The sequence below is a fragment of the Mesocricetus auratus genome, unplaced genomic scaffold, assembly GCF_017639785.1.
Source record: "Mesocricetus auratus isolate SY011 unplaced genomic scaffold, BCM_Maur_2.0 Super-Scaffold_100676, whole genome shotgun sequence".
Taxonomy (NCBI): Eukaryota; Metazoa; Chordata; class Mammalia; order Rodentia; family Cricetidae; genus Mesocricetus; species Mesocricetus auratus.
The window spans coordinates 61,320,987-61,342,646 of NW_024429266.1; the positions used below are offsets into that span (position 1 = coordinate 61,320,987).

A 21,660-nucleotide genomic window follows, 5' to 3' on the forward strand; every position below is an offset into this window, starting at 1 on the left:
GCTGGGGCCCTCCCTGCCGGCTCGCACTGGTCTTTTGCTTTCTCCTTCCGGTCTCCCGCCTCTCTCTCTCTGACCCGCGGGACCACAATGCTCCGCGCCTCTTGTCATTGGGAAGGCGCCGAAAGTAGGGGTCACTGGAAAAGAAAAGGTCGACGCGGTGCATGCCGGGACTGGGAAGGGAGTAAGGCGACGGGGCGGGGCGGATGAGAAGAGGTCACGCGGCTGCGCAGTAGGGTTTGGGCGTATGCTTTTTCAACTCATGGCTTTCTTTCTTGGTCTGTGAGTTTGCGGGTGCTTTAAAGACAGGAGAGTCTTTCCTGGACTTCATTTTCCTTACAAGCTTCCGGGTGTATTTTCTTGGGTGTGTTGACTCCTGTCCCAGGAATGGCTACGGTCCCGAGCACGGCTCTGGGGAGAAGTTGGCTAGAAAAAACTGGGGGAAAATATAACGCTTTTTCTAACAATGGTGGGCACCTAGGTGTGTCTTCTGTGTTTTCTAAAGAATCGCTAGTAGATGTTGGAGGTACACGGCCTTAAAACGTTACTTTAAGTAAACCTAAGATAAACTCCAGGGGTGGGTATGTCTCATTTACTATTTTAACACAAGGTGCATGTGTCCCAGGCTGGCCTTGAATTCACAGTGTAGACAAGGATGACCTTGAATTTAGGATCCTCTTGCCTCCACCTCCGAAGTGCTGAGATTACAGACCCGGTGCACCACTCTGCAGATAACTTTCCTTTTGAATTGCTTGTCAAACATTATGCAGTTAATAACTGGAGGACATGACTCTAGGCCTTCCATCCAGATTGGGTGTAAGGTTTTAAACCTGTGTGTGGTTTCTGAGGCTTGGGGGTTGGGGAGAAGCAGAATGTCATAACCCAGATTGTCCAGGAATTGACAGAGGCTAGAGAATGACTTTGAACGCCAAATACTCTTACCTCTGGAGTGCAGGGATTGTAGGCTGATGCCTGAATAAAAATTCTTTAGGCTTTTACAAAGTAAGATCTCTTATAGCTGATGATTAATCCCATCTTTTTGCAAGAAACTGCCACTCACTTGTCTACGTGTTATCTGCCTCTGAGTTAATGCTTATTGAATATGACCGACTTACATTTTAGTAGGGTAGTACATACTGGCTTCTAAAAGAGCAAGTGAGGGCTGCTGAGACGGCTGAGCAGCTAAGGGTACTTGTGGCCAAGCCTTTGTTCAGTCACCACTGTCCATACTACAGAAGGAAAGAACCAAGTCCTACAAGCTGCCCTCTGTCCTTCACCTGTGTTCAATGGCACACACTCCTGCACAATAAATAATCAAAGAAAATGACCTGGGCTGGAGAGACGGCTCAGAGGTTAAGAACACAGGCTGTTCTTCCGGAGGGCCTGAGTTCAATTCCCAACAACCACATGGTGGCTCACAACCATCCATAATGAGATCTGGTGCCCTCTTCTGGCCCGCAGGCATACATGGAGTGCTCTATACATAATAAATAAAGAAATAAAATAAAAAGAAAGAAAATGACCCTATCTAAGAAATCCCTAAAAATATATATAAAAGAGCTAGTGTGTTTGTAATTAAAATTTGAGGCTTTTGCTTGTCAGTATTTTGGGGTTTCTGCCCTCAGCCTACTGCCTGCTCCACCATACTATGCTAATGTTTTGATTATTGTAGGTGGCTATTGTGAACAGCTACCTAAATACTATCTTGTTACAGATACTATAACAAGATATCACATATTGTGTCTTAGATTGATTAAAAGTGACAGTAAGTACCTTCCTCCAACACCCATTCCTAATGAGGAAAAAGAGAAAAAAAAATTGAAATGGAAGAGAGTTTCTTCAACTCAATAGACAACGTCTGCAGAAGACCACAGCCAGTATGATGCTAAGATACCAGACAAAGCCAGGCTGTGCCCTCTCTGTTGACTCCTTCTAACATTGTATAAGTGCTACAGGTGATACAATAAAAAAGAGAAACACACTTTACACAGATTGGGAAGGAAGAATTAGATCTGTATGCCCATTAAAAATTCTTTTTTTTTTAAAACAAGTGTATATGTTGCTGCTGACACAGAAGCACAGACGTAGAGGCTGGAGAACAACTTGAAGGACTCTCTTCTTGTCGGCCATATGGATTGAACTCAGGTTATCAGTTATCTTTAGCCACTGAACTATCTTATTAATCCGTTAAACCTCATTCATTGGTGTTTTTTTTTTTTTTTTTTTTTTGGTTTTTATGAGACAGGGTTTCTCTGTATTGTTTTGGAGGCTGTCGGTCCAGCCCGGCCTCGAACTCACAGAGATCCACCTGCCTCTGCCTCCCGAGTGCTGGGATTAAAGGCGTGCGCCACCACCACCCGGCTCTCTCATTCATTCTTTTTAAAAACGTTTACTTTTTTAGCCGGCATTGGTGGCACACGCCTTTAATCCTAGCACTCGGGAGGCAGAGGCAGGCAGATCTCTGTGAGATCGAGACCAGCCTGGTCTACTGAATGAGTTCCAGGACAGCCTCCAAAGCTACAGAGAAACCCTGTTTCGAAAAACCAAAAAAATCAAACCAAAACAAAACAACCCCCCCCAAAACAAACTTTTATTTTTATTTTAAATGTATGGTTGAGTGCCTGCAAGTATGAATTGAATGTGCACCACATATATACATGGTGCCCACAATGGCTAGAAGACAGTGTCAGAGTTCCTGAAACTGGAGTTGTGAGCCAGATAAGGGTTCCTGGGGTCTGAACTCAGATCCTTTACAAGAGCTGGAAGTGCTTGTAACTGCTGAGCCACCTCTGCAGCCCCAACCTCTTTGTTCCTCTTGATACATGAAGCTATAACTGACCTTGGCTTTCTGTGCCACTTTTACAATTGGCCTCGCATGATCTTGCTGCTTTGCATAAGAATCTCTCCCTCTTTCCCTTCCATCCCCAGTAATCTTTCTTGTCCTGTCTTTTCCTGCCACAAGGCTTAAATTTATACCATTCTGGTTTTTTTTTTTTTTGGACAGCTTCTTGTGAGGGTCAATATGAAAGTCTAAATGCTTTGCTGTGATCTACTGATCTAGCTAAATTTCTGGCTTCATCTCTTTCTGCTTTGACTTGCCCACACTCTCCAGCCACAATCCCTTCCTGGGCCAAGCCCGTGTGCACTATTGCCAGGCGGGAAGGCTTTTCATGGCTGACCAACCTGTCATTTAAATCTCAAAGTCCTCTTTAGATGGCTTTCCTTGGCTCCACAGCTGAATATTTGATTTCCCATCTGATTATTTTATTTCCCATCTGTCTCCTAGTCACTGTCACGTTTTCCTTAATGTCTTTAAGGTATTAAGCAATAAAGAGAAGTTCCCTTCTGTGCTCCTGGTCTTACTCTTATCCTCTATTCTCCTTAATGTTTCTCACTTTTCCAATTGCAGGAAAGAAATTCCATCCTTTTTGTTTACATCTATACCCGCCCCCACCCCATCCAGTGCCTAGAACATTCCTGCATCCCTGGCACATACAAAAATGTTCTTGTGAAGATGAATATGAGAATTTACTAGGTTACTGGAAGTTTTGGGGTGCTACCAGCAGTGTTACATGTTACTTGGGAAACTGCTATCTCTTCTCAGGTTTCTTAGTATTCTAAGTGTGTCTGTGAGGACCTTTCCAGAGAGAAGTTACCTGGGAAAAGACCCCCACTGAATGCAAGTGGGACCACTCCATAGAATAAAGAGAAAAAGAAAGGCCCCTTAGCACAGGTATCCTCTCTGCTTTCTGGAACATGAACTACTGTGTTCCACCCCATTGTACCTGTGGTGCTGGACTGAAATCTCTGGTACTAAGCTGGAAGAAAACTTTTTTATTACAGTGGTGAGTGGTGAAAGAATAACTAGTAGAGGAAGTTGGTGCCAGGGAAGTGGAGTTGTTGCTGACTCTTTAACTGACTGTGGCTAAGAAGAACTGATTTGAAGGAAGATGTAGAGAAGCCAGCTCTAGAATCCTTGGGGTTATGCAGACAATTTCTGGCAGAGAGCCGGTGAAAATGGGCGAGCCTGTAGCTGGGAACAAGGACTCTATGAAGAATGGGAGACTAGAGGCCGTTTGTGTTATGCTGTGTACATTCTGTCTATGCCCTGAGACGAGGGGAAACTGGACTTACTGGTAATAGGCTAGTTAATCTGGAGCAGAAAATTTCAAGACAGCCCCTTATTCTAACTTTGGAATGGGCACTCCTGCCTGCTTTTAACCAGTTTTATAGTGAGAACAGGGAGCAAAAGAGCAGAGGAGATTTGAAAAGTAATTTGGTCAGAAAAGGACGGTGTTCAAAGTTAAGGCTTTGGCATGGTATTTGACGAGATCAGGCTCTTATAAAGAACCCAGGAGGGTGTGGGTATTCTGTTGGGAGGCAGTATTGAGGATGCATGAAGCCCTGGTTCTATCCCAGCACTGCTAAAAAGCAAAGTGGGCATGGTGGCATAGCCTGTAACCCCAGCACTGGTGGGGGGTGGGCGTGAGGTGGACAAGAAGTTCAAGGACATACTTGGCTTAATGAGTTGAGGTCAAGGTCAGTCTAGGATACTTGAGACTTCTTTAAAAAAAAAGCCAAGTATCTTGCACCAGGACAATAGAAAAGATATTCCCAGGCTTTGGAATCAGCGAGACCCCACTCACCCCAACTACCATGATACAGAGTTGCAAACTAATTGGAAAGACTTTCCCTGGAATAGAGAACTAACACAGGGCTTTCTAAGAAGTTTCCTAAGGAGGTCCCTCCATTTGTAGTCCAAAGGGCTCAGGCTGGAAGCAGACATTGCTGTTGTCCGCATGATGCTAGTTTTTCAAGCAAACAAAATGAAAGAGTTACAGAACTATAGATGTCAGCCCACCCTGTGGCCACTGAGACTAAGCTGAGGATTGAAGGATATTCCAAAGATCTGATATGTGGGGCTAACCAGGGGACCTTTAGTGCTTTTACTCAAGAGTAGTGCAAACAAAGCATTTCTCATTTCTATTACTAAAGCAAGCAAAACATGAGGTGATGTTTACAGTTAGCTTAAGCAAGTACATCAAGGGAATACACCTGGCATTGTGTCTTATTGTCTTTGTCATGTGCAAAGAGCCAAGAGTCTTCCTCCCAGGCCTTTGACTTTCTCACAGACAGAATGTGGACACACCACAGTATTCCCTTCATGTCCTTGCTTCCAAGTGTATCCACTTATCATAGTTTATATAATTCTTTCTAGAAGGCCACCTTGTGGGAAGAACATTCTGCACTCTGCCCCATCCATTATATTCGGTAAGTTCTCAGCTTTCTTGCACAGGCTCTCACAATAGAAGCCTCCACATAGATTTCGAAGGAAAGTCTGGGAGGCTAGGCAGTGTGTAACATTGTTAGAGTCCCTGCCGGCAGCTTAGAGTGTAGTGCATGAAGCTGGGAGAGTAAAATCTAGGATGGATGCTGTGGAGACCCCAGGATGCTGGTGATACCAGGAAGGTGGGATGTCTCCTGGGGAAAGTATTGGGCAAAGTGGAACCAGCCTGAGAGAGGCTAGGGCTTACAAATGGCAAAACCATAGGGGTTGATTGTCCCAAGCCTGCTGGGCACAGCACTATGAGCTCTGGGTATTGGACATGGAGCTACAGAACTTAATATTTGCCCTGCTAGGTTTCTGTCTTGCTTTGGGCAGCTCCTTCCTGGTCTACAAGAACTAGTTCCAGGATAGCCTCCAAAGCCACAGAGAAACCCTATCTTGAAAAAAAAAACAAACAAAAGAAGAAGAAGAAGAGGAGGAGGGGGGGAGGAGAAGAAGAAGAAGAAGAAGAAGAAGAAGAAGAAGAAGAAGAAGAAGAAGAAGAAGAAGAAGAAGAAGAAGAAGAAGGAAGAAGAAGAAGAAGAAGGAAGAAGAAGAAGAAGAAGAAGAAGAAGAAGAAGAAGAAGAAGAAGAAGAAGAAGAAGAAGAAGAAGAAGAAGAAGAAGAAGAAGAAGAAGAAGAAGAAGTGGTGTTGGGATGGATTTGGGATTTTTTTTTGGTTTTTTTTTTTTTTTTTTGGTTTTTACGAGACAGGGTTTCTCTGTATTGTTTTGGAGGCTGTGGGTCCAGCCTGGCCTCGAACTCACAGAGATCCGCCTGCCTCTGCCTCCCGAGTGCTGGGATTAAAGGCGTGCACCACCACCGCCCGGCTGGATTTGGGATTGTTAATATTGAGATTACTAAAGCACACGTCTAGGTGTGTCTGTGAAGACCCTTCCAAAGAAGGCTAAGACAGTGGCATTCCCTGAATGTGGGCGACACTGTCACATGGGCTGGGTCCCAGATTGAAAAATAGAAAAATGAGCAAGCCTACTGCTACAGGCATTCTCTCCCCCTGCTGTTTTCCCACAGTGGTGTGAACTGTTCTGCTCTTCCAGGTCCCCCACACAACGTACTGAAACTTCCCTTAAGTTTTTTGTGTGTTCTTTTCGGTCAGCGTGAGACAAAAGTAACTCATAAAATTATTATGTGTGTAGTGCTCAGATATGAAATATTTGAAAAGGAGTAGACATTTCTCCCGAAGATTTGGGAGAGGAGAAAAACAGTAACATATGCTTCCAATTGTTGTTTTGCTTAACTTTATTTTTCTTTCAAGGCAGACTGGAATTGTGAGCAGAGTGATAGTTGGGGGTTATCGAAAGCAATGAGAGGAGCAGCAGAAGAAGGGGGTATTGAAGCACAGATGGTGAAAATAACAGGACGGGAAGCACTGGGTATTGATTAGATCTTGTCTTTCCTTGCTGAAGAGCCATCACAAGGTGCACATTAATAGCCAGCCTGGCTTTGTAGTATAGTGGAAAGGATGTGCTACGGAAAGAGTATTTGATGTGAAGGAGAGACGCTGCCTGCTCCTGTGCAGTGACTCAGGTAGAACAGTGTGGGTCTGGAACAAGGGTATCATGATGTCATCCACTCACTATCCAGAGCTCGGTCTACCTCCCGCTCTGGTGAAAATAAGCTTACAGGTGAAACTCCCTTTAGAACAAGGTACATCCACTCTGAAGTCATACCCCTTCCACAAAGCTTTTTCTTCTGATCTGTCTTCCCTCTTCTGTTTGTTTATTTATTTACTTATTTGTTTTTGACTCACTATGTCTCCTTGGTTGAGGGTCTAGAGCCTATTGCACAGACCAGGCTAGCCTCAAACAGAGATCCGTTGTCTGTCTCTGCCTCCTGAGTGCTGGCATTAGAGGCATTCACCACCATGCGCAGCCCACCATCTTTTTACTTTTACTCAGACCTGGGAGACTACAATAAATTTTAGTGAAGTCTCTTTGAGCTTGTATTGGATCACTCAGCAATTATTCCATGAGCATTTGCCTTACTTTCTTAACTAGCTTTTGGAACAGTTGAGTTTGTGCATATCCTGTGTGTAGTTTATGAAGACAAAAATGTCCCAGTGAATGACCACACTATTGGAGATGGTTACATCTGGAGAACACAGATTATTTGGGCATAATTCCCATTTCTTTGATCAAAATAGAGAACCCACCTGAGTCTTCTAGAATAAGTCTGGTGCTGGGTTTTTCCTCTATGTAGATCATTAATTATACATTAATTTTAATCTCCTCCAAATTAAATAGTTTTGAGTTTCATAGGTAGCAATGGACTGCTTTTCAGTACATTTCAGAATAAGAACCTAATGAAACATCTTGTTATTAATAAGTTAGAATATTTGGGAATATTCCTGCTCCCCCAAAGACAGTTTCAAGTAGCCCAGACTGGTCTGGAACTTGAATTCCTAATCCTCCTGAGGGGGATGTTCCATTTTTTAGGTGACATAATTCAAAATAGTTTTGGCGATGTGTGTGTGACTCATGCTCAAAGACATAGGTGATGTAGCTTCTTGGAAGGTTATTTTTTGTGGTTAATTTTGACATTCAAATAGTTTTCTCTCAAGACCCAAAAAAGCCAAGGCGTTGCCAGCTGTGAGTTTATCCTGAATAAAAAAGAGAGAGAGGAGTTTTATTTTAAAGCATGATTGGCTTGATAAAGCACTTAGATAGAGTCATTGATTATCTTTTAAAATTTTTATTTTTGTGTGTGTGTGTGTGTGTGTGTGTGCGCGCGCGCTCGCGCACGCAAGCATATGTGTAAAGGCAGAAGATTTATGAATTTAGTTATACTGGCTTATTTTAAGATATTAAGGCTTTTGTTTTAATAGACTGGCTATTTCAGAAGATAGAGTTGTAGGCAAATAAAGTATAGTGGTCTCTCTGTTCAGCTGTGCAAGAAGACTAATGTTCAAGGCACATACCTTTGTTTCTTCGTCGAATTCTCCCATGGACTCTATCAACTTCCCAGGCTCCTGTTCACCTAGTGGAAAGGGGTAATCAGTTCCCAGAATTACTTTATCCTGAAAGGAGAAAAATACAATTTTATTTGCAAATATGAGAACGTTAAAGAGACTTCTGCTCATTTCATTTGCTTATCATATACACTATCCTAATATAATAGAAACAGAATTGCTCTAAAATTTTAAAGATTTAAAAGATTCAGTTTTCATTTTGCTATTTCTTTGTTCCAGCAGGTGTCACTATGAGGTCTTCTAAGAATTGCAAACCTACTTTAAGTCTTGCTTCTGAGTATGTATGTGTACAAGTGTGGAGGTCAGAACACAAGTCTTTGGTGTCTCATTCTTCAGGTGCTCTCCACCTTGGCTTTTGAAACAGGGTCTCTCACTGGCTTGGAATTCATTAAATATGCTCATCTAGCTGGCTTGTGATCCCCAGGGCCACCTGTCTCCACCTTCCTAGTGCTTGGAATACAGGTGCATACCATCACACCTGAATCTTTTCAATATGGGTTCTTGGAATTGGTCCTAAGTAAGTGTGTTTGCATGATGAGCTCTTAATTGAATGAGCTATTCTATACCTCAGCCCATTTGTTTTCTTAATAATTGAAATGCAGAATACTGAAATATAAGAAATGGGTATTTACTTGATAAACATATGGGTATATTCAGATGAAATGAAATAGTCTACCTTTCTTACAGTGGTACATCACAAATGACCCTGCAAGAAAGAAGAGTGGGAAAGAAAATTTTTGGACCAACTGGCAGTTTAGCTTTCTCATATCTTTGTAAATAATTGCTTTGTTAATTTCTCTTGAATTTTCCCAAGTGAAACATGGCATCCTTTCTGCTAGAGTTCTCTAAATGAGCCACAGTCCCTTCCAGTCACAGCAAGCTTTTCATAGCTCACTGACTTTAATGGGTTGATGCCTCTGGTTGCAGTGTCCTGTTCATCTTGAACTCTAATTTGTGTGTGTGTGTGTGTGTGTGTGTGTGTGTGTGTGTGTGTGTGTGTATGTGTGTGTGTGTAGGGGGTGACATGTGGAGCTCAGAGTATGAATTGTGGAAGTCAGGCTTGGCAGCAAGTTCCTTTACCCATGGAACCATCTTAACTTCCTCTTCCTCCTCTCCCTCCTCTGCCCCCACCTCTTTCTCCTCATCTTTGTTGAAAGGGCCTCATTGGGTAGCTTTGGTTGGCGAGTAACTTGCGGTGTAGACCAGGGCTAGCTTAGAAACTCAGAGAGATCCAACTGCCTTTGCCTCAAGACATGTGCTAACAGGCCTGGCTGAGAAGACACTTCTCATATAACTGCAATGCACTTTCCAAAATCAGGAGACTCTATTGAAGGAGGGGGAGATGTGTGCCATGGTGCAATGTGGAGGTCTAGCCACACATTGGAAATGAGTTTTCTCTCTTCAGGAAATGCAGCTCATGTTGTCCATCTGTTTGTGTAGGAGATATTTAACCTATTGAGTCATCTCTCTGACTCAATACATAGTTTTGTTATCATAACTGATACTGTTTTCAGTTGTACTAATAGCGTGCATTATCTATCTATCTATCTGTCTATCTGTCTGTCTATCTATCTATCTATCTATCTATCTATCTATCTATCTATCATCTATCTGTCTATTTATCTATCTAAGGGCTCCCTACATCCTGGAACTCACTGTATAAACCAGGCTGGTCTCAAACTCACAGAGATCGACCTGTTTCTGCCTCGTGATTGCTGGCATTAAAGGCGTGTGCCACCCCACTCAGCTTATATATTTACTTTTGAAAGACCCCGAATTTATAGAAATAAAATATAAGCTTAAACAGGGAGGGCACCCCACTAGAGAACTCGGGAAGTGAACAAAGGACCCCATCCCAGGAACTGGCCAAACCACAGAATGGAATGTATGGTTTAGCATCCTTAATTGCAGAAGGGCTGTAAACCCACAAAAGGCCAAATTCTGGGCTGCTGACCACCTGTGATGAACTGACCAGGGCGTCAGAGATGGGCAAACAAGATTTGTGGGAAACAAGGAGATGATAACCACCATTTACTTAGGGAGAGATGATTAACTCATACCAAGGTTTGAGGAATTTACAACGTGTAGGTCAGGAAGACATCTACTTCCCCTGGTCAGTAGTCACGTACCCCGTCCCCCCAGTCACAAGATAGGGACCCCTCCCAAAGGCTTGTGGTTTTTGTCTTTAAAAGCTGATTGTAACTGAACCTCGGGGCCAATCAGTCTAAAAGCTGACCGAGAGGCCCATCTGCAGATGCCTAATTAAAGTCTCTTGCATGTTGCATCAATTGGCATGTGGACTCTTGATTCTTGGGGTGATAAATCCAGCTTGGGGACCCCTCCTCAATTTGGGGTACCCCAACACTTTAGTATTTGTACTTTGATAATAACACTTTTTTTTTTGTTTTTTTTGAGACAGGATTTCTCTGTATTGTTTTGGAGGCTGTCCTGGAACTCGCTCTGTAGACCAGGCTGGCCTCGAACTCACAGAGATCTGCCTGCCTCTGCCTCCTGAGTGCTGGGATTGAAGGTGTGTGCCACCAATGCCCAGCTGATAATAACACTTTTATAAGTTCATCAGTACTACGCAGTGTTTGATACAGGCATACATTGTGTAATGATCAAGTCAGGGCATTTGACTATCCATCAGCTGATCATTTATCGCTTTGTTGAGGTGAAACAATTCTCTCACAGCTATTTTGAAACATACAAGATGTTTCTGGCTAGAACTACCTTATTGTTCAGGAGAACTCCAAACTCCCTTTTAACTGTAACTTTATGCCAACCTCTTCTCTGTGGGGACACCAGACCTTGAGCAGAGACCCACTTCCCCATCAGCCTGGGAGTAGGCAGCTGTAAGACAATGTTTACTAAAAACAATACAATGCCTGGGGCAATAAGTTCCTGAAAAGGGCTTGCCCACGGGAACTGCCCTGTCCTCGACCTTTTCCAAAGACTACCGCATCCTCAGACCACCCACATCCACCTCTGGTGTCAGGGAATATAATAACCAGCCAGAGTAGGAATAAAGGAGAGCCTTCTTGAGGAGCCTTCTGGTCTCTGTGTCATCAATCCCGACACCCTCGCCACATTCTCGGATACAGGCTGCGCAATGTGTGCGGCACTTCTCTATTGGCCACCCCTCTCAGCTTTTGGTAAACATTGTTCTGTGTTGTTTCTACAATGCTGCCTTCTGTAGATTCCACATATGTTCAATCGTGTAGTATTTCTCTTTTGGACTGCTCCATTTCATTAATGTTCTCTAGGTGTGTATGTATGTATGTGTGTGTGTGCTATATGCATATTTATGTGTATGTTGGCCTGTGTACACATGTAGAGGCCAGGTGAAAATACCAGGTGTCCTGTTATGGCATTCTCTACCTTATTTCCACAAGACAGGGTCTCTTACCAAGCCTGGAGCTAGGCTGATTGGAAGCAAGCTTCAGGGATCTTCCTGTATCTGTGTCCTACAGGGCTGGGGTTATAATCAGCCCCAGCTTTTTACATAGGTGCTTGGGATTTGAACTCAGGTCTTCACGCTTATACAGAAAGAGCTCTTATTGCTAACCATCTCCTCCACTACCCATGTTATATACTCCAAATGAAAGTCCTTCAATACAGTGAAGGCCATATATGAAACTGTGGGGACACCAGACCTTGAGCAGAAACCCACTTCCCCTTCGGCCTGGGAGCAGGCAGCTGTGAGATAATGTTTACTGAAAACAATTCGGTGCTATAAAGCTCTTGATAGGGCTCGCTCACTGAAAAACCATGACTTTGACACCCCCTATGGCTAGATGCCTCTTCCTGTTCCCCTGCTGTGTCTCCCCGATTCTGGGGCCGGAGATTAAACCACCAGCCAAAAGGGTGAGAAGTCTGGAAAGAATTGTATGTAGATGGATGGCAGAAGTCCTTAAAAAGGGGAAGCGTTTTTTTCTTGGGGAGCTCTCTCTCCTAAACGGACTTGGGGTCTCCTCCTAAGCGGACTTGGGAAGCATAAAGCTTTCTTAAAGCAACCGACCGGTCTCTGTGTCATCTATCCCGACCACCTCGCTACATTCTCGGATTCAGGCCTCACAGCAGGTGCGACATGAAACTGAAGAGCCCCAACAGTTAGCCCCCTAATAGTTGGAAAATTACTGAGCTGTCCCGTCCTTGGACGTGAGAAGCTACACTTAAACATCTTCCCCTGGTGGTCCTCAAGGACTTGGGAACATTCCCCAGACCTCAAGGTTCCAGGTCGGTCACAAAGTTCAGCCAGGCAAAGTTCACAGACGTTGCCTAAGACAGATAACGAGCCAGTCAGCCAGACAGCCACAAGCATACGTGATTCATGAAGGTCTGTCACCAACTTCCAAACTCCCCTTGTACCCCCACCACCCCGTTTGCAGTTTTAGGCTTTAAAAACTTGCTGTAATTTCTGCTCGAGGTTCACTCTTTCCCAAGGCTGCTGAACCTCAGCGCGCCTGCTTAATAAAAATTGTCTTGCAGTTTGCAATGAACTTTGGCTCCCTGGTGCTCTTTGGGGTGAGGGTCCTGAGAGAAAGACTGAAGGGTCTTTCAAAACCATAGCTTGAATGGGAAAAAATGAGAAGCTTTTTCTTTAAGATATGGAACAAGTCAGGTGGTGCACGCCTTTAATCCCTGCACTTGAGTCTGAAGTCAGCCTGGTCTACAGAGCAAGTTCCAGGACAGCTACACAGAGAAATCCTGTCTCAAAAAACAAAATAAGAAAGATATGGAAGAAGTAAAAAATTGTGCACTTTTCACCACTTATAATCAACAGAGTCCTGGATGTTCTATCTACAGTAACTTGGCAGGAAGAAGGAGGAAGGGACAATTCAGACTGGACAAGAGGAAGTGAAACTATCTCTCTTTACAGATGATATGATCATATGTATAGAAAACCCTGAAAGCTCTATAACTCTTTAGAATTAATTAAAGGATTCGGTAAAGTTGCAGGATATAGTGTCAATTTGAGGATATCAGTGGTATGCCTACATAATATCAGCAAAACCATCTGAGGCAGGAAACCCACTTACACTAGTTACAGCAAAATAGTAAATGCCTCGGAATAAATTTAAATGTGGAGGTGAAAACTATATCGATGAGAGAAATTGAAGACACAATAAATGGAAAGATAGCCTGGGTTAGGAGGATTAATATGTTAATATGTTGTCAAATGGCCACACTACTCAAAGCAATTCAGTTTCAATTCAATACCTCTCAAAATGGCAGTGACATTTTTGTTTGTTTTTAAGACAGAATTTCTCCGTGTAACAGCTCTGGCTACTCAGGAAGTCTCTGTAGACCATGATGTCCTTGAACTCACAAGATCCACCTGCCTCTGCCTCCGGAATGCAGGGATTAAAGGTGTGCACCACCACGGTGGGCAGCAATGGCAATTTTTATGGAAACAGAAAAGCAATCTTATAATTTCTATGGAACCACAAAAGATCCTAAACAGTCATAGTAGTCTTGAACCAAAAAGACAAAACAGGAGTGACCATATTGATTTTAAAGTATACTTCAAAGCCATAGTCACCCAAACAACATGCTATTAGCATTCAAGTAAGTACTCAGGTGAATAGAACAGACTAGAAAGACTAGAAGCAAACTGCAGTCATTGAGCTTAAAATCAGGCCTTCCTTTATGATTTTTTAGTGTGAACGTATATTTTCATTTCAAAGAAGAATGAGATGTTTTCATTTTCAATTTTTTTTTTTTGGTTTTTACGAGACAGGGTTTCTCTGTATTGTTTTCGAGGCTGTCGGTCCAGCCCAGCCTCGAACTCACAGAGATCTGCCTGCCTCTGCCTCCCGAGTGCTGGGATTAAAGGCGTGCGCCACCACCGCCCGGCTTCATTTTCAAAATGTTAAGGAACCAGAAGTCATCATGTTAGGTGAAACAGGCTCATAACAAAGAAGTAAGTGCCAGCACTCGTATGCTGTCTATAAAATAGTTGAGCTCATAGAATTTGAGAGTAGAGTATTAGTCACCAGAGACTGTAAGAACAGAACGAGAGAGAGGCAGAGAAGTTGACTAATGGGATAGAGACAAGAAGTTCTGATGTATGCCATCTAGAGTGGTGCATGCCTGTGATCCCTGCCTTAAGAGGCAGGCACATCTGGGTTCAAAGCCAGCCTGGATCATATAGTAAGGTCCAGTTAACCTGGGCTGCAAAGCTGCAAAGTGAGACCCTGTCTCCAGAAGCAACAGCCAACCCACCAACTAAAGAACATCAGGCCTGTGTTATATGGTGGGATGACTATACATAATAATAATAATGTACTGTTTATTTCAAAAAGCCAGGAGAAATGACCTGTAACGTTTCACCATAGAGATATGCTTGAGTAGATATGTTTAACCTGATAGTAACATTATACCATTTACATATATCAAAATCCCATGATACCATATATATGTGTGTGTATGTGTAACATATACACATATATTATTCAAAATAACTTCAAATTTAAAAAATACTTCAGTTAATGGTGTATACTGGAGGAAATGGTCATTTAAAAAAATAGAAATTTGACTTGGGTGTTGGTGGCGCATGTCTTTTATCTCAGTACTAGGGAGGCAGAGGCAGGCGTCTGTGAATTATAGGTCAGTCTGGTGTACAGAGTGAGACCTTGTGTCATGTATATGTACGTGCGTATGTATGCATGTATGTATGTATGTATGTATGTATGTATGTATGTATGTATGTATATTTGGTGGCTAGGGATATAGTTCAGAGAGTGCTTGTTGCCCAGTTAGGAGGAACTGAGTTCAAACCACCAGCACCTCAAGTGAACATGTTTGTGCAGTTGCCTATAATCCTAGTGCGGTGGGAGGCAGAGAAAAGAGGGGTGTTGGGGCTTGCTGGCTGCCAGCCTAGCTCCAGATTCAATAAGAGACCTTGTCTTAAGAGAATAAATCAGAGTGATTCAATAGAACCCATGATGTCCAAGACACACACACACACACACACACACACACACACACACACACACACCACAGTTTCAAAGTCCATGATAAACTGCATAGTTTAGTTTTAGATTTTTGCATTCATTTGTTTATGACGCCAAGCAAATACACCTGCTGTAGAAGCCCTAAAGACACTAAGTTAAGTCTCCTCACATCTGTGCCAGCAGCTGATCTTGTTCTAACTCTCTGCTCGGTATTCGCTAGGGGTTCATCTCTTCTTCTTGCTAAAGCTGTTTACATTTCCAAAATACAACATGATTTTAGAGTCCCATGCTTATACTACACTCGTCAGCTACATTAACATGAAGTTGAAATCCAGGCATTAATTTTCTAATTAGGAATTCTTCCCTTCCCAGCATGATGGCATTCTCAGATATAAATATGCTTTAGGAAGCAGTCTGTCCTGTTTTAATATGGAGAAAGCAAGAGTCTAAAGCAGAAATGAAAAGTAGTCTCCAAGTCTTCTGCAATTCAGCCCTTCTGATTATGATATTTGCTTTCAGAGAGAGAGAGAGAGAGAGAGAGAGAGAGAGAGAGAGAGAGAGAGAGAGAGAGAGAGAGAGAGAGAGAGGAGGATAATGTCAGGTGTCAGTCCTTGCCTTCCATTTTGTTTCAAACAGTCTTTTTGTTGTTTTTCTGTCCCATATACCAGGCTAGCTTGCCCTTGAGCTTCTAAGAGCACTGGGATTAAAGATGAGCCCATGCTATGTGGATCCTGGGGATTCAAACTCAGGTATCTAGGCATGTATTGCTATTGCTTTACCCATTGAGCCATCTAATCTCCCCAGTCCCTTGAACTGATTTTTTGTTTTTTTGTTTTGTTTTGTTTTTTTTTTTTGGTTTTTCGAGACAGGGTTTCTCTGTGGCTTTGGAGGCTATCCTGGAACTCACTCTGTAGACCAGGCTGGCCTCGAACTCACAGAGATCCGCCTGCCTCTGCCTCCCGAGTGCTGGGATTAAAGGCGTGCGCCACCAACGCCCGGCTTGAACTGATTTTTTATTTTTAAATGCTACCATAGACCAGCACCACTCATGGTTTGGAAATTTTAAATTATTATTTAGACTTGCTCTCAGCTTCTTTCTATAGAAGGTTATGTATCTACTTGTAATTATCTGATTTTTAAACTTTTCTTACCTCTTACCTATATGAATGCCTTTTATTGGTTCCTGCATTGACCTTCTGGCCTCCTTGACAATGGACTACAACCTGTAAGCCAAATAGACCTTTTCCTCACCAAGTTTCCTTTGGTAATGGTCCTAATCACAGCAACAGAAAGCAAACTAAAAACTAAAACAGGAAAAAGAGAGAGTGATGGGAGTAAATATGATCCAAGTACATAATGTATATAGATGTATGAATATGCCATAATGCCTTGATAAAAAGAAAATACTTTGGAAAACAGCTTTTGTTTTTAACACATAGAAGCTTTCTCCCTTTAAATATCTCCTAAGCAATAGACACCACCTACTTTGCATTATGTATTATGAACAATCTGGAGCGTTTAGGAGGGTGTATATAAGTTACATACAAAAACTATACCACTTAATATAAAACAATTGGGCATATGAGGGTTTTGTTATCTTCTGGGGTCCTGGAATCAGTTCCATCTGGATACCAAGAAACAGCAGTACATATTTTATATATTTTACTAACTCAAAGTTTCCTTTTTCCTCAAAAGGGTCTAACTTGTCAAGTAGCGAGAGCTGCTGGCCCAGCCTTCTGATCTCCACAAACCATCCAAATGGGACCCCCAGCTTACCTTTCCTATGACATCTATCAACAGCTTGAGAGAGCGAGGATCATGAACCAGGGAGTCTGTGTAGAAGGACCCAAGGTATTTCCTGGGGTCAGATGAATTGTCTTGGGCGCAGAGGTCTGGGCGCATGTTGAATCCATGGGCGATTCTCCCTACTGTGAAGGGGAAGGCACCACCTACAAGGAGGCAGAGGCAGGAGGATTGCAAGTTCAAAGACTGAGGTTGAGACCAGCCTGGGAAACTTTAGTGAGAGATTGTCTCAAAACAAACTCAAGGAGCTGGAGAAACAGCCCAGTAGGTTCTTGTTGTTACAGAAGACCTATATAGTACCAGCACCCATGAAGGGTGGCTCACAACTACCTGTAACTAGCTTCAGTGGCTCTGACACCCTCCTCTAGTTTCAGAAAGCACCTGCACACACACGTGGCATACACACACACACACACACACACACACACACACACACACCAGCAACAGTATTTTTTAAAAATTCAAAAAAGCCTGGATGTATCTTGGCATACAGCACCTATCTAGCATGTGTGAGGTTCTAGATTCAATACTCAGTAGCACTAAAAATAAATAAATAATAAGCAAACAAATAAATGAAAAATGGATGGGGAGATAATTCATTTGATAAAGTGACCCACTGTGCAGTGACACTATGAGGACCTGGCTTTGAATACCAAATGCATGTTTAAAAAAAAAGTCAGGCACTCAGCTATAATCCCTGCTCTGGAGAAGTAGATTCAGAAGGACCCCTGGGCTTGCTTGCCAGCTAACCAGTCTAGTCAGATTGGTGAGCTCCCGGTTTCGTGAGAAACCCTGTCTTAGAAAAAAAATAAAAAGGTGGGCGGTGCCTGAGGAACAATACCCAACTGTTGGGGGAAGTCCTGTGTATTTGTCAATAAAGTGCTGTTGGCCAATAGCGAACCAAGATAGGTGGGACTAGGAGTCCAGAAGGACTCTGGGAAGGAGAAACACAGAAGTCAAGATGTAACGCCATGGGGTAGGGAGCCCGGAAACCTCTCCGGTAAGAGAAATACTTAGATTAGCAATTATGGAATAAATACTTAAGTCAGAGCTAGCCAGAAAGAAACAAGCAAGGCCAACAGCTTCATAATTAATATGTGTCTCCTGTGTGTTTATTTGGGACTGATGTGGCTCTGGAACCAGGCTGGCGGGAAGGCTTTCCTTTACACCCAACATTGGTCTCCTTGTCCTTGTCCTCCACATGCACCATGTACACACGCACGCACAAATAAACATGTTAACATGCACACAAGAGAAGAGGCCAGAGCCGTCTCTCTCCTTCAAGTACTGTCCTTTGTTCTCTTCTCACCCATGAATGCACACAGGGTCAATGAGAACACAGGGAGAAGGTGGCCATCTATGTGCTAGGAGGAAGGCCCTCACAAGAAACCAACCCTGTTAGCACTTCAGTCTTAGATTTCTAGCCTCCAGAACCATGAGAAAATGTTGCTTTAAGTCACCCTGTCTGTGGCATTTCCTTAGGCCATTCTGAGTTGATACAAATAGGGTCTCACCTCCATGTGCAAAGCACACTTTGAGCTTGGGAAACTTCTCGAACACCCCACCCATGATCATGGAGCAAATGGCCATGGTGGTCTCTGATGGCATTCCTAGAAGAGGAAACAGTTATACGATTCAGGGCTTGTTAACTTAAGCAAGAAGCTTAGTGACAGTGGCTTCAGAGCAACAGCTAAATTGGGGAATTGTCAGTGAAGTGAAATGGGGGCGGGAGGCCTCTGCCTCAGCAATGATTCAAATGTATGCAGGGTATTACTTGGCCAAGAAGAATCATCCAAAGGTCCCCACTTGCTATTTCAAGAAAAGTAGTCTAAGAGTTGTAACTGACAACAGACCCGGCTTTGGTCCTGATGAAGCAGGCGAGCATTGGAGGTAATTGTCTTGGGATTCCTATTTGGTTTGTGGTTGGCTACACACACCTCCCCTTACAATAATGCACTTGGCAGCTCAGCCCCTGCACTTGCACATACTATGAATCGCACGTGCACACCTCTTCAAACAATGAACCTAGCAATCTCAGAGCTCCTGGGCCCCCAACCTGCATCAGATTGCATACATTCTCATCTTTGAATGATGCTGTCAACTTAGTTTCCCCAGGCCTGGTAACAATCAAATTTATATCATTTCTATTCCAGTGTATTCCCAACATATCCAGCTAGGAAGAATAAAAGGACCTATCTGGCCCAAACCAGTTTTACAGTAAGGCAAAACTGTTTCTTCTAAGCCAGACAGTGGTGGCACACATCTTTAATCCCAGCATTTGGGAGACAAAGGCAGGGGGATCTCTGTGGATTCAAGGCCAGACTGGTCTACAGAGTGAGTGCCAGGACAGTAAGGGCTACACAGAGAGACCCTGTCTTGAAAAACAAACAAACAAACAAACAAACAACGACAACAACAAACGGTTTCTTCTAGTAACCCATTAGGGAGAATCCTCTACTATTATGCCTATGCATAACTAGGCAGGTATATAATTAAAATAAAATGCATTATGGGAAGTGACACTCATAGTAAGTGTTAGGTCCCAAACCCCAAAAGGCAGCCACTAACTATGTTTCAAGATGATTCTGGACTCAGCTCAAGCTGGACACAGGATTGCTGGTGGGTAGATACAAGCTCACAAGCAGCATTGCTCAGAAACCGTGTTTCTCTCTGCCAAGAAGAGCCACTTCCCTTATCTCTTTCTACCTAAGGCAAACACACATCTAGTTATGCACCAGAGCCTACACCAACCTTCGGGCTCCTTTAGTCCCTATTAATATGAAGCTATGGAGAATTTCAAAGCTGCTGGGCTCTTCTGGATCTAAACCCCCAGACCATCCCAGCTCCCAAGTTCTTCTTTCCCCAACCCTGCAGCTACCTGCTCCCTTTAAAACCGACCCCTTACCCTGGCCTTTCTCTCTGCTCCTCTCTGCCTCTTGAGAGGTAGCTATGGCAGCTCTGGCTAGTGTCTCTACCACACTAGAGGGAGTTACCTGGCAGCTTGATATTTACAGTAACCCTTTTCTTTCCATGCACCGTGGATCAGTACAGTTCAGTGGTTTCACTGCACCGTCATTTACAGAAAGAAAACAAACTCGTGACCCAATCTAACAAACAAAACAGAGACCTAGACTGTCAGTCTTTACAGAGTATCTTCTACTGTCTATACCATCTGTTCATGCCTAATAAGGTTATTCTGCAAATCTATGTGAGTCCTTCTTTTCAGCTCTTTGGATAAGGAGCCAAGAAGCTGGAAACCCCTGACCTGACCCTGACTACCAGCAACACTGATTCCCTTAGGTTTCTTCTCGGTGCTGAGGATCAAACCCAGGTCTTTGTTCTTGCTAGACAAATATTCCCTTACCCTCTCTTTGTTTGCATCTCTTGCCCCTGTCTTTATTCATCTCTCTCTCCCCCTCTCTCCTTTCATGACTGGCCGTGTTCAGTCTGCTTATTTTCTCTGTTCTGGGCTCTTCCAGATGCCTTTGGTGGTTTTCACCCTCATATCTGCAAGGCAAACCTTCCAGCCAACCATACCTCAGAGCCATCATGTCTTCAGTTTATACAACAGTGATGGTTGGTTCCCAACAACGGGTTATTTTTAGGATAGTATCTGGTACTTAGTTACAGCTCACTAAATAGCAACTATTACTGTTAATCCTGCCAAGTCTCTGCTGTCTCTTGGAGCTAAGGCTGAAAAATTATTGGGCTGATGTGAGTTTCTCCAAGTGCTTCACACTCCTAGAAGCAGCAGTTGGCTCATGTCTGAAGCCTTAACTCTCAAGGAGCTACTTGGAAATACAATGCAACATGACTGATAACCAACTAGGACTTCATCGTGTATTCGTTCTGCCCCTCGCTGTTCTACAAGCACAGAAGTGCTTAGCTTCCTGGCCTCCTGGAAATTCCAGGAGCATGGTGGATTGCATTCATCTAGGGGTAGTTTTTCCAACAGAGATTCTGAAGGCAGGGTGACAGACAATACCATTTCCTTCTGGTTTTTTGTGGGTCACCTTTCCACTGGTCAGTTGAATGATAGCCTCACAGGTCATTCTGCCTACAGTAGCCTGTACAAATGTGTGGGCCTGTGTCTGTGCATGCGTGTTGTTGTTTATTTGTTTGTAACAAATTCATTGAAATAGAGCCTCCTTCTTGGAGGGAAGCTCCTTAAGACACAGGATGTTCTAAGTGGAACATTCTAGGTGGAACCTGCAGAGAAGCTCATTAAGATGCATGGTATTAAAGGGAGGTGAAATATTCCATTCTGAAAGGAAGCTCATTAAGACAAGATATTCCAAGGGAAGGGGAAACATTTCATTCTACAGGCAAGCTGCCTAAGCTCAGGAAGTAAACAACTTCTGGAAGTCCCCGAAACTGACTGTATACATTAGGCCCCTCCCCTAAACATATGTAAGCAATAAAGACTGCTAAGAGATACTCTCAGACAAGCTGAGTTGCCTAGAAGAGCCTCACACTAGCCAAGTTGCCCAGAAGAGGCCTGAAAGAGACAACACTCCAATATGCTAAGCTGCCTGCAGGCTGTTCAGCAAACCCCAGGTTCCCACCTTTTGTGAGCTGTCACCCAT

The 21,660-nt window shown here is 43.4% G+C and overlaps 1 protein-coding gene across 1 annotated transcript in view; it reads right to left on the reverse strand.

Annotated features, from left to right (window-relative positions):
- Positions 1-6,565: 6,565 nt before the first annotated feature.
- Positions 6,566-21,660, reverse strand: part of Acmsd (aminocarboxymuconate semialdehyde decarboxylase) — a 36,526-nt gene continuing 21,431 nt past the window's right edge. The window contains exons 7-10 of the mRNA XM_005079901.4: positions 18,589-18,684; positions 17,048-17,220; positions 8,262-8,360; positions 6,566-7,943 (exon numbers count right to left, since the gene is read on the reverse strand). Coding sequence (XP_005079958.1) covers positions 7,872-7,943; positions 8,262-8,360; positions 17,048-17,220; positions 18,589-18,684 — 440 coding nt within the window. The 3' untranslated portion in view covers positions 6,566-7,871. The remainder of the gene's footprint in view (positions 7,944-8,261; positions 8,361-17,047; positions 17,221-18,588; positions 18,685-21,660) is intronic.